This window comes from Dunckerocampus dactyliophorus, chromosome 10 (assembly GCF_027744805.1).
Source record: "Dunckerocampus dactyliophorus isolate RoL2022-P2 chromosome 10, RoL_Ddac_1.1, whole genome shotgun sequence".
Classification (NCBI taxonomy): domain Eukaryota; kingdom Metazoa; phylum Chordata; class Actinopteri; order Syngnathiformes; family Syngnathidae; genus Dunckerocampus; species Dunckerocampus dactyliophorus.
Genome location: NC_072828.1, coordinates 11,214,947 through 11,228,620, shown reverse-complemented (window position 1 = coordinate 11,228,620; position 13,674 = coordinate 11,214,947). Strand labels below are relative to the sequence as shown.

The 13,674-nt window shown below is 39.7% G+C and overlaps 1 protein-coding gene across 1 annotated transcript; it reads right to left on the bottom strand.

Annotated features, from left to right (window-relative positions):
- Positions 1-89: 89 nt before the first annotated feature.
- On the bottom strand, positions 90-11,782 carry LOC129188655 (uncharacterized). Its single transcript, XM_054789498.1, has 6 exons — positions 11,608-11,782; positions 6,539-7,243; positions 2,764-3,459; positions 1,445-2,224; positions 1,234-1,362; positions 90-710 (listed from the first exon to the last, which is right to left on the bottom strand). The coding sequence occupies exons 1-6, from the start codon at positions 11,618-11,620 to the stop codon at positions 565-567; spliced, it is 2,469 nt and encodes an 822-aa protein (XP_054645473.1). The 5' UTR covers positions 11,621-11,782; the 3' UTR covers positions 90-564.
- Positions 11,783-13,674: the final 1,892 nt, after the last annotated feature.

Below are 13,674 nucleotides of genomic sequence, written 5' to 3'. Positions count from 1 at the left end.
GTTATTAACTATTTATGTAAAAAAAAAAAACCTAATGTAATGCCATCAATGGAAATCGAAGACAATATAAAAATACTGTTTATTGAAGAGAACCAAACAGTATGTGGTCACATTAAAAGACAGCCTGTTTTAAAAATCATTTGTCATAGGCAAGGCAAGAAGGCAAGAAGCAAAACGCACGATAATGAAAGTCATGTGACACTGTTTATTTTACTGCTGTTGAGAGAGTGAACCACACTTTGTCAGAGAATAAAAAAAACTTTTCTGCTTTTGGAATTGCCTTCAAATAAAGACCTGACTTGGAGGAGGCCTGGGGTTTCCTACTGGAGAGCCAGGAGCACTGGGCGCACACTCTGGGAGACGCCGGGAATAGTTTAGTCCACAGGAGGGAAAGAATTGTTTCACTAAACTGCAAAAAGGGTGTAATGGATAAAAGCCAGAACAGAGCAGTCCGTATGTGCGGCACAAACCATAAAGAATAATCCAGCATCTCCCAGGTGCAATCCCTCATCTTAAATGAGGTCGGCGATCATCAGGGGCAGGTGCGCCCAGTAGTCCCGCCAGTCAGTCCACTTGTTGAGTAGAAGCTGTGTTATCTAGCGTAGCCATGGAACTGTATTCTGACGAGTGCAAAAGGTTGGAGGTCATCTGATCAACTTTCCATTCCAGCCATTCCAGAACATTCTCAGAGTCTGGTGGTCTTGTGCTCACTGCAAATGGAGGCATGACATTGTGAGACATTCATTGGTGATTCACATGCACATTTCAATAAGATCCAATTCAAACAATAGTAGTAATATTATGATGCTCTGTTCAAAAAATAAATGTGAGACATAAAAAATTACAAACAATGGTTCACCGTGGTGTACAGCAGCACTGCATCATGGTGACAGCTGTTTGTAATAGTAAGCAAAAATGTTAATAAAGACTATTCATATTCTTATATTGTATAATAACATTAAAAATGATTACAACATTATGCAATAAACCATTGTTATACATTATATTGCCATTTTTCCCAATTAAGAGTTCCCTTACGTGTATATTTTCATAGAGAATTTTCTTTTTTTCCTGATGACAAATAAAAAATGAACTATGTAAGTCCCAGTTTCATAATGATCCTGTTTCTATTCTTAGTCTAACAATTACAGAACAGAATAACACTCGCACACTTGTTAAACAAAGCAGCATTCATTTCAATATAATACTGTATATAATATAAAGTGTACATACTAGTAGGCTGTAGGAAGTCCATGCTGTTCCGATTTGTTAATTTCATAACAGCCTTATCCAGCTCTTCAATCTCCTGATTAATTTTTGACAGCACACACTCCTTCTTGTCATTGTCCTTTCTGGTGATGCCTTTGTCAAAAAAAATGTCAGGAAAAAACATGAAACCGGTGGAAAATGTACTTGATTTGTCACTGAATTTAATGGTACTCACCCAGCAGCTTTTGGTGGCTTCCGCCAGGTAAGTCAGTTATGTCCTTTTGCAGCTGCAGGAACTTGTCTTTGAAGGATACCATCAGCTGCAACTCACGCCTTCTGAACATCTCCTCCATCACATACTCCAGCTGATTTGTGACTTTCCTCTTTTGGAACTTTTCTTCAATCCTGAGGTTGATGTCCTTCATGTCAGGGCGGAAGAGGTGGCCCCCGTTCTTTGCTGACATCTCTTCTATCTTCTCAAACAGTTGGGTGAGCTGGCTCGAGCTTGCTTTCCTTGTGACGTTCAAGTAGTGGTATTTGTTTTGACACTTGTCCACCAGCCACTGCAGCGCACTGTGCTCCAACTCAATGTACTCCTCTAGTGATATATCCGCCAGGGTGTCCATATTTGTGAACAGAACCATAGTGTGGTTCCAGATGGTGTCACCAAAAAGCTTCATATGATCCTCTAGGGCGTCCTGCTCAGCCTCCTTGAATTTCATGTCTAATGGGATCACAATCAGAACCGCGTGGACACCCTTTGGGCTCAAGGTCAGACCTCTGACTATTTCTCGGTCCTGCTTCTCGATGCAACGTGAGGAGTCACGATACCAACCCGTGGTGTCGACCACTGTGACCTCCTTATCAGCAACCTGCGCTGTCCCCACCCGACACTCGTCATTTGGATGGGTGGGGAACAAAATGCTCTGCAGGAGGTAATTTGCTACTGATGTCTTTCCAGCTGTCTTGTGACCAAGTATCATTAGTCTCAGCTCTTTCAATTTGCGGGTGGGACCTAAGAGGAAACCAAAAAAAAAGTGACACATTACGGCACATGCTGCCAACAATCCTTTACATTTTGGAACAGTGAGGCCAATTCCTTTATTTTTGATGTAGGTTTGACATCAAAAGACCAGACAGCAACATTTCAGCTTTCATTTCCAGGTATCCAGTCTTTAACTGAGTGGTGACATTCAGTGTTACTTAGGATTGACTTGACACCTGTCAGTCACATGTTCCAATACTTTTGCTCACATGTAAAACTGGGATGGGTTCAATCAGAAGCTGCCATCTTCTGAATTGTGCATCTGACCCCGACGTAAATACCTGAAAATAATACCTAAAATGTTGCTCTTTGGTCTCATATTTGTCTTTTGATATCAAACTCCAATTGTTTCAGTCCACAGCAAAATAAAGGAATTGGCCTCACTGTTCCAATACTTCTGAAGGGCGCTGGGAATTCCTACTAGAAAATCCTGCCTAGAACACCAAATATTGTAACCATTACAGGACCAAACCAAAGTGCATTAACAAATAAGCCAGGGAGAGCAGTACCTTTCCCAATTTCTCTTGTAGCCTTCACTTGACTTTGTCTCTGTTTGGCAGCCTCTTCCACTTGTCTTTTTTTTGCCATCAGGGTCACCAGCATCTGCTTATTAGGTACAAAATGCCGGCCTTGGTTCCCTGCCGTTGTCAGAGCGATTTTCTCCATCAGCTCGTTGACCTGAGTGCCATCATCTTCGTTGCTGTTGTCCAGAACGTGATATCTGTTGCCGCATCGATCCACTAGTGACTGCAGGGCTTTCCCCTCACCCTCGATGTATTCCTCTATGGTGCGCTCTCCCAGCCAGTCCCCTTTGGTGAAAACCACCATGGTGTGTTCCCACACGCCCTCCCCAAGTAGCTCCACATGACTTGTGGCTGCATCCAGGTGTTTGGTGTTGAAGGAGGCTTCTGCGTCTATCACCAGCAGGAAGACGTGCGGCCCTGGAGAACACATGAACATGCTGTGCTTCACCTCATCCTTGATCACCTCTGGGGTGTCGCAAGCCGGGTAGCTTTTCCACCAGCCCGGCGTGTCCACAATTGTTATCTCAGTCCGACCCACAGAGCCCTGTTGGACAAGCGAGCGAGTTGTCCTTCTTCCTTCTTCATGCTCTGTGATTCCCAAGATGGTGTTCCCTACGGAGGTTTTTCCCACGAATCGACTGCCCAGGAGAACTAGCTGAAGTTTTCGAATGGGTGTCATTTCTACATGTGTCAGACAAAAGAAGATATTTCTTTTATTTCAAACTTGACAGAAGTTCATTCATGATATAACAAATCAAGTTCCCGATGAGCCTGCTAAATGAGATACAGTAAGTCACAGAAGTCATGGAAAGTCAGTGCAATAGATTTGGTTATTCTATCTCATCAGGTAAAACAAAATAATTGCAATGCAACCTCTCTATGCTGACATTCTGAATTTGAAATCAAAACTAGCCATTGCTTTCACATCTATTTATGACTTTGGCCAGAGACATCAGGAGCATGGGTGATGATAAAGGATTTTTTAACCTCTGGCAGTTTGTTAGCATTTTCCTCCATTTGTTCACATTTTTAATCCCCTGTTCACGGGGGTTATGTTGGATGCATTTTGTTAGTTACTGTGGTTAAGACTACCATGCCTTTATTTTGAAGCTTGCTTTGCACTGAACAGGAAGTCACTGTATGCATATTTTAATGCTGTGTAACTAGACAGTAGCTATGTTGCTGTTGTCCTTTAACGCTGCCAAGCAACAGTGATTAAATTGGCGTTACTACAACACGTCAGCATAAATGAACCAATTTTTCATAGAAATGGCCCCTTTGGGTCTCAGCCATGTATGCTGATGTTGACTTAAAGATGCTGTCTGCCTTGGTTAAGTACTGCATTGTGCTAACTTTCCAATGTTCTTTAAGCATTATAAGCCTGCCCTCTTCCTGCTCTGCCGTTGTAAGCCATGCGCCATGTAACACACACACACGCACTGGTTATCTTTGTTGTCAACTAAAAAACAGCAATTTTAGCCGAGTTTAGCTACTAACACTAGCTATTATTGAATTTATAGCCTATCATAACCACACAATGACTTCAAGTTGTCAGTCTCTTCTCTGATATTATGAATACTATTTGTTTTAGACACGCTTAACAAGTAACATTAAGGAACATCGCGTATTTACATTTGCACAATTCATGTCTAAAAAGGAGTTGGGAGAAGCAGAGACCATTTAAACCTTCCCCTCCTCCATCTCTATCACTGCTAATTCATTCACACCATATCTTTTACATGTTGACACTCTAATACACAGGTGTCAAACTGAAGGCCCGGGGGCCAGATTTGGCCCGGCAGATCATTTTATGCGGCCTGCGAAAGCCTTGAAATAATGCATGTCAAAAGGACAGTTATTTTAATATTTTAAAAAATATTTGTATATATATTGTAATTTTGTTATTAATATTAATTTTGTCTTTATTTATTTTTCATTATTTTACTTTTATACTATTGTAAAATGACATTTATATTATTGTATTTTTATATGTATGCTGTATGCTGTAATTTAATATTTTTGATTTAATATAAATGTATTTAAATAAGTCTGTGCCTGTGTAGGCTCTCAGTCGTACAGGAGTTGTCCGAAGAAGGTGTCGGACGTCCGACACCTTTTTCACAGAAGTACAGATGACATCTCAGAAGCCTTTTCCTCAATGTATTTAAATAAGTAAAAATTTGTATATATAAAAATATTTTTACAATAATACAAAAAAATGTAATAGTTAAAACATTGTTACAATAATGTAATAAACATTTACAATAAATAAAATAATATATTAAAGTAAAGACAAAATTAATATTACTAACAAAAACAACTTTAAAAAATATTTTTTTCAAATCAAAAAGACAAATGTATTTGTTGTCAATATTGACAGAAAACCTTATTTTTTTTTGTTGTCAAATCCAATTTAAAATGACTTTTTTTTTTATTAATGAAAAATGTATGTAATAATTAATTAACGACATCCTAAAAGAGAATTATAAAAAGTGGCCCGGTGAGGATAACCATAACTGCGATGTGGCCCACAGTGAAAACGAGTTTGACGCCCCTGCTCTAATATTTCAATTGCTCACATTTTGTCACTTCCTGTGTGAAAAGAAAAGAAACGGTGTAGAACCTAAAATATATATGAAGAAGCAAATAGGAGTTAAAATACTGACACCACAAACCTTGTACAGTGTTAAGGAAAAGCAATTTGGGGGTAAGTCACTGTTGATCGACTACACTGCTGATGGGGATGTCATTCAACTTCATGTAAAAAAACTATCCCATTAATAAAAGTGATAAAATACAATACATCCAAAACATTGAGGATAAATACATGAATACTAGAGTATACAATTTATTTACAATTTATAAGTCATATCTGTATATAAATTGGGGCTACACGGTGACCTAGTGGTTAGCATATTGGCCAATACAGTAACAGTCTGGAGATCGGCAAGCCTTGGGTTCGATTCTCCCTTGGGCATTTCTGTGTGGAGTTTGCATGTTCTCCCAGTGTGTGGGTTTTCTCCGGGTACTCCGGTTTCCTCCCACATTCCAAAAACATGCATGTTAGGTTAACTGGCGACTCTAAATTGTCCATAGGTATGAATGTGTGAATGTGTGAATGGTTGTCTATATGTGCCCTGCGATTGGCTGGCGACCAGTCCAGCGCCTGTCACCCAAAGTCAGCTGGGATAGGCTCCAGCATGCCCTCCGCGACCCTAAAGAGGAGAAGCGGTATAGAAAATGGATGGATGGATATAAATTGACCAACGGCTTATTGGTGATAATCAAGACATTAAATGTGTTTCTTAATATTGTTGAATTTGTCATCATCTAGTGTATGTTATTGTGGAGTTGTTATTGTCGATTGTTGTTTACTGCCAACTTCCTACAAGTCTTTGGGAGTTGTGTCTCTAATTTCCTTGTAATCGAGATGATGACTCAGCAGGAGTCAGGACGTCAAGCGTAACTCCAGAATCAAGCGGCGCTAACTATACCTCATTTTTGCATATCTGCTTAGTCTTTCGGTCTAGATACTACCGTTTACGTCAGCACCTGTGCCATTATGGTACCGAGCATTGCTACCCATACCTGTTCATGAGTTGGTCCTTTTCTTTATTTTGTGTTTTTGGGATAAAGGAGAGGTTTAAGTGTTTTCTTTTTTTAGTTAATTCATCAATAAACTTGGTGACTTGATTTTCCTCCCCTCCTGTGTCCTCAATGAATATGTTATGCTCCCCTGGGTCGCAACACTAATGCTTACCTGACCTGACCCCTTCCAACTGCTTTCTTTGCTCATCTGCCCGCCTCTTTCTCTCTACGGCCCTCTTAGCCACTTCTTCTTGCTTTTTCTCAATGGTGAGAAGTGTGTGCTCGTCTAGCTCGTAGAAGCTGTCTTCATTGTCCTCCACCAGCTCATCAATCTTCTTCATCAGCTGAGTGACCTGAGATAAGTTGCTCTTATCCTTGTTGCTGAACACGTGATACCTGTCGTTGCACTTCTCTATCAACCACTTGAGTGCCGGGCCCTCGCTCTCGATGTGCTGCTCAATGGTCTTCTCTGCCAGGAAGTCTCCACAAGTGAACAGCACCATGCTGTATCTCCACGCCCGCTCCCCCAGGAGCTTCATGTGTTCCTGCACGGTCTTCCTCTGGTCAACAGAAAAGGCTGAATCAATAGGAACGACAAGGAGGAAAGCATGAGGTCCAGGCAGGCATTTGGAGGCGTTGAGTTTGAATCGCTGTTTGTCTCCCTCTGGGATCTCTCTGAGGGACCGCGAGGTCTTCCAACCCGGAGCATCAACCACCACCAGATTCCGGCCCTCCACTTCTTCATGTCTGACTTCGGACTGAGTTGTTCTCGTCCGGCCACACTCAAAACTTTCTTTCCTCAGTATGGTGTTGCCACAGGAGCTTTTACCAGACCATCGATCACCAATCAGCACCATTCGTCTCTCGGGTATATACTCTGCAAAGTAAAAAAATATTGAAGCTTTGAGTTAATATTAATATTGGCTGTGCACCAGAAATCATAACTATCACTTCCCCAGGCATAAATTATTTTTTGAAACATTTGTTAGTGGTTGGGATGGGTATGACAATCGAGAATTTGTAGAATTTGTTATAAGGAGAGGCAAAATGCAGTGCACTGATGGCTACCACCGAAAGAGACGCTGTAGCGTCCATTTCAAGTACTTAAGAAGCACAACTATGGAAAGTTGAACTACAGCCAAGCAGACCTCCGCCTGGCAACATTATTCTGTTCAAAGAAACAGGAGTTGAGAACATGCCACTCAAAATAATACTGATACAATAATAGTCAATTAATACATTGGAAAATTAGAAATGTGGCAATGGGGGCCTGTATGCAACCTGCTCCAAATTACATTTTTTGGAACCAAAGAATATAAGAAAAACCACCACCACCGGCTAGCATGTTACCCATAGTGGTTTAAAAAGGAAATTGTACCAAAAAAAGTCTATATTTTTCCCACAATTACGAATTATACTGCATAAAAATTGTTGTACATTTTTGTTCGCCACAAACAAATCATGGAAGTCACTCAGAGCTGTTGGCATTCTTGTATATGGCCATGGCACGTACACACACACACACACACACAAAAGCAGTCTATTTGAAGCAATCAATAATTTGCAGTCATGTTGTTGTTATGATAAGCTGTTTCGTCAATGATAGCTAATGTTATGGCTGAATTCTGCCAAATTGCTATCAATGGCTGACAACAAACAAAGCGGGAAGAGGTGGGATTTCATGGTAGCAGTATGTTTCAGTGTTGGAAGAACTTGCTGCATGTAGTGTCTTTAAAACGTCACAATAAAGTAAGTAAGTAAAGTAAATTGGAAAAATATAAAAGACCGTCACACTTATTGAATACATTCCCTGTTTCTGAAAAACAAGTCACACCAACTCTATCTTCCTCTTACGCCCAGTTTCATCAGCAAAGCACCAACCATGCATCCATGAATCAATTTGCTTTACTGTCTATACTTTTCATGGGAAAGTTGGAACCTATTCCAGAACATACAAATACGGTATTGCAGTATTTATAGCATATATAAAAACAAACTACAGAATTTTGTACATAGTCAAACTTAAGTTTTCATACGCCCCGGTGTTATGATTTTTGACAACATTTTGCCAAGGTTTTTGTACAAAATTGCACGTAACAAATTAGTCCATTTGCCCTGTACTGTATTGTTCCCACCCCATGCATTGCTGACTCACTGCTAAATAACCCGCCATCGGGCTAAAGAAAGTTGTGAGTGGCAGCAATTTGATAAGGAAGGTGAGAAACACTATTGATTTTGATCCCATCAGGAAATTCTGCGTCAACAACAAAGTTCCATTCATCCATCATTTATAAATATTTTGCATTGTTGTGCTCCATGTAAAACTATCATAATTCTATGCAAAACAAAAGTATTTTCATTAAAATTTTTGGGGCTCTGGCACGGATCAAGGGGATTTACATTATTTCGTATGGGAAAAATTGCCTCGGTTTTCATAGGTTGCATTTTTCATAGAACCTTTTGGCGCAAATGAATAACTAAAACCGAGGTACCTTTGTAGTCTTGTTTGTGTCAGTTATCTACACTTTAATGAAGGGATACTCACTCTCCACATTGCTTAGCTTCTGCTGTGTTTGGACTATCATATGTTCTTATGTTTTGCAACTAGAGAATTTACATCTGATTTTGTCCTCGGAAGAGTTTTTAAATACAACTTTAGGCATCTCAGCACACAAACAACACACTTGTCTCGAGTTCAAGTGTATCAAGAGTTCTTGTTGTTCCTGTCTTTCAACTTCACCACCAAATATGTTCTTGACCAAAAATCACTCCACACTCTGTACTGTTCCTTAGTATTACCATATCTAACGTATTGTGTGGAGATATGGGGAAATAATTACAAAAGCAATCTTCACTCACTCACTGTACTGCAAAAAAGATCTGTAAGGATCATTCACAATGCCAAGTATAGAGAACATACAAACCCTCTATTTTTAAAATCGCAGATATTAAAATTTGCAGATTTAGTACACTTTCAAATCGCTAGAATAATGTTTAAAGTTAATAACAACTCGTTACCCCAAAACCTCATACAGTATTTCTCAATCAGAGAGGAGAAATATGATCTTAGAGGAAAATTAAACCTAAAACATTTATACGCGAGAACTACGCTGAAAACCCACAGCATTTCCGTGTGTGGAATTAAATTATGGAACGGATTGAGTAAGGAACTCAAACAATGTACAGAGATGAGCAAATTCAAAAAACAATACAAGCAGTTGATGTTTGCTAAATACAAGGCAGAAGAGTCTTGATTGTTCTGTCAGGTTTGTTATGTTTTTGTTTTTTTTGTTTATAAAAAAAATCTTTATTTATTTATTTATTAATTATTGTTATTATTATTATTATTATTATTATTATTATTATTATTATTATTAATGTATATGTATATATATATTTAATTTTTTTTTTTTTTTTTTGGGAGGGCTGTCTTACCGTTATCTATTATGTATTATCCTGATTATCACAGAAAACACGACATGGAATGCAGGAAGTGAACTACATGTACTGTACAAGATGTAGATTTGGATGGGGGGTAGGATTAAATAAGCTTTGCTTCTTCCTACTCCTTTTGGACATGTGGAACTGTCAAAGAATGATTCATGAGATGTATTCCATTGTAACCTTCATGTTCAAATAAACTAAACCAAACCAAACTATTTAGACTAAGTTACCATTCCCTGCAATGACAGATGGTGTGTCTTGGTGCACACCCAATGCAACCAAATAAAACAAAGAATATACATCGTGAAAAGATATTTTACTCAACTAAATATGTAAAGCTACTTACTAGTATATATACATTACACTAGGTTCCCAACTTACGAACACAATTGGTTCCAGACGACCGTTCGCAAGTCGATTTGTTCGCAAGTCCAACAAAAGGTAATTTACCAATGATATAGGTACTACATGTACGTGTATACATATATGCGTATGTATGTAAATATGAGTTTGGATCCAGTAGTAATATCAGCAATATGATTATAGTTTTTACAATGATATGCATTATAGTTATTGTCATTCTGTTGACTATCATAGTTCATTTCATGGCTACTATTATGTGTGACTGTTTCAATGCTGTATTGTCACTGTAGTTGTTTATATTATTTTGTCCTTTCCATCATGGTCTTTATCGTCATCACAGACATTTGCTGATGTAGTCCTGTATGTTTCTGTTGTTGTTGTCACAATTGTTGTTGCTGTTGTTGTCCTTGTCTCTGTCTTTTTTTTTGTCCCCCTCTTATCTCCGCACACCCCCCTCTGTTTTCTTTTCTCTTCTTCTCTGTCCCCTCCTGCTCTGGTCCGGCCGCTCCAAATTTGCATAATAACAAGCATCCAAGTCAAATAAATTCTGTATAACAGGGGAAGTGTATATCACACTTCTCCCTGGCAGAGTAAATCTGTTGAGCACTTGAGGGCATTTAGATCTACAAGTCTATCTGCCTTAAAGGCTGGACAGGACAGGGGAAGCAAAAAAAAAAAAAAAATAGTAGTAATATTAAACGAGGATAATGAAGAAAAGAAATAATAATAAAAATGATATAATAATACGTAATGAGAAATGTTATTTACCTTTGAACAGGAGTGGCCGAGCATACGTCGTTGGTTGTACAGTAGTGGTGGTGGAGGAGGAGGAGTTTTTGAAAAAAGTAAAAATCATCGTCGTCGTTACACTCGTTCAGGGGAAACTACTGAGGTGGAAGGAATTGGCGACGAAGGTGTAGGCATTGATGGCGAGTCACTTGGTGACGACGGTGCAGGAGTAGCAGATCTACGTTTGAAGAAGCTTTCAATGGAAGTTTGTTTGGTCTTCCTTTTCTTCTCCTCGTAGATCACGTGTCAAACTCATTCCATGGAGGGCTGCAGGTTTTCTCTCCAACCAGTTTCTTCAGCAGGTGATTTAATTGATGAGCTCCTTCCCTCAAACTGAAAGTGTTGATCATTAAAATCACCTGTTTTAGTGACTGGCTGGAAAGAAAACCTGCAGTGTCTCGGCCCTCCATGGCACGTGTTTGACACCCCTGTCGTAGATGATATGGTAGCACTGTAAAACGCCATTTTCTGTAAAACGCCAAAATATCGCAATTTTCGACAAAATACATGAAAATATAGACCAGTCAGCTTGCGTTCGTATCTCCAAATGTTCGTAAGTAGAGAACCCAGTGTATATAATAATACTGTCTATATATAAAAACACATGAATCTATTCCACAATATGAAGAACAGAGTTATACTCACCCCTGTCTGCCATTCTTCTCTTCAGGGTCTTTAAATGAAATGAGAGCCCTGCCAAGTCAAGGAAACATTGAGAAGCACCGGAGTTAGATGGCGTTTTACCTTTTATCACTTGTCCCAGGACAAGTCTGACAAGCTACCTCAGGTCTGGATTATGTGGTTGTTGAGTTGAGGCAAAGCTGTCTGACCGGTTTAGGTCAAGAAGATTTCACTTTCACTTTTTGCACGTCCTGATGTGACATTAGACTCAAATGTCCTGTACTTAAACACCAAAATCCAGACATTTGTTGTCATTCCAGACATTCCACACACACAAATATTGTAGTACTATTACAAAACTTTGTTATAACACAGTACTTTAATACTGTTAGGGATGGGCACTTTTTTGTGTGCCTCACAATGCTGTGTTTTCAGGAAGCGGCTGATTGGCCCCGCCCTCTGTAGAACATACCAATGTGTGCAGGTGTGCTTTGCTCTGTCGCTTTGCTCCCTGTTGAACAGGAAGAATCCCAAAGTGTTTGATACAATTAACTCTCTTGTATCCCCAGCTGCACCGATTAACCATGTATTTTGTAAAGCTGACAGCAATGCCTTCCTGAGATTTTTTATTGACAAAATCAAGACGATTAAGGATAAAATCTCACTCCTTTCATGTGGTACCTCTGCTGTCGGTGAGCTTGCCCCCGGCATTTAAGGCAGTGAAACTTGCGGATATTTCGGCCCTGGTATCCAGGATGAAACACTCTTCATGCTTATCCCATGTCCTTCAATTCAGGCCTTTTTCAAAAAGTGTTTGTTGTTATTGGTCCCTGGGTTACTAAAATGGTAAAAATGCTCGCTCTCTTCAGGTGTGTTTCCCAATGTTTTTAAACACGCTATAGTGGAGCCTTTATTTAAAAAAGGCAGGGTTGGACCTGACTGACCCCAACAACTTCAGGCCTATTTCCAAGCTCCTGTTCTTGTCTAAGATCTTAGAGAAGGTGGATTTTGAGCATCTTGACCGATATAATATCCATGAGGCATTTCAATCTGGTTTCTGTAAATTTCACTCCACGGAAACTGCTTTACTGAAAGTGCTGAGTGATATTCTGATGTCGATTCAGGGAAATGCACTGTCTTGGTCCTTCTGGATCTGTCGTCAGCTTTTGACACAGTTGACCACCAGATCGTGTTGGGAAGGCTGACACATCATGTAGGTCTGTCGTCAGTCCTACTTTGGTTTGCTTCCTAACTATCTGGCCGTAGCTTTAGTGTTGCAGTGAACAAAGTAGAGTCTGATTCAGCAGAACTGCTGTGTGGCGTCCCTCAAGGTTCTGTTTTGGGTCGTACTCTCTTTGTGTTGTATCTGCTCCCCTTGCGAAAGATCATCCAAAAATTCAGGGATGTTTCTTACCATCTGTTTGCTGATGATATCCAGCTTTACTGCTCCTTCAATTCATCTGAGGTTCACAAGTTTGACTCCCTGAAAAGCTGTTTAGAGGAAATCAAGCATTGGTGGAGTGCTAACTCCCTGCAGCTAAATGCTAACAAAACTGAAACACTGATTATTGCCCCGGATGACTCAATCCCAGGAATTAAGCAGTACTTAAGTGACTCAGGCGAATTATCGAAAACCGTCCCTAAGAAACTGGGATGTTACTTTTGACAGGGACATGTCATTAGAGCAGCACTGTAAACAGCTGATGAGAAACTGTTTCAATTAAGAAAAATTTCCAAAGTCACAAACATGGTGTCACATGACAATCTGGAGCTAATCATTCATGACTTTGTTTCTTCGCGACCTGCCAACAGGTCCAAGGAAGGACGATGTTTTGGTAATCCACGTCATTGTTATTGTTCACTGTGTCTATTTAAGGGTGAACGGAATAAACGGGGTATCCTTTTCCCTCAACTGCATACGAGTTGTGTTGTGCCTCTTATTATTCCACAACAACTACTGTCATAGTCTCTTCTCATGTCTAGGCAAGAAAGGGCTATCTCGCCTACAATTGGTGCAAAACTCTGCCGCAAATAGGAGGACATTCTAAAAACTCGTCATTGGCTGCTAGTTTCCTATTGAAAACATTTTAA

Coding starts and splice junctions, on each gene's coding strand:
- LOC129188655 (XM_054789498.1), bottom strand. Junction 2,225..2,763: donor TACAAGAGAAATTGGGAAAG/GTACTGCTCTCC, acceptor GTTTCCTCTTAG/GTCCCACCCGCAAATTGAAA. Junction 711..1,233: donor GGACTTCCTACAGCCTACTA/GTATGTACACTT, acceptor CTCCATTTGCAG/TGAGCACAAGACCACCAGAC.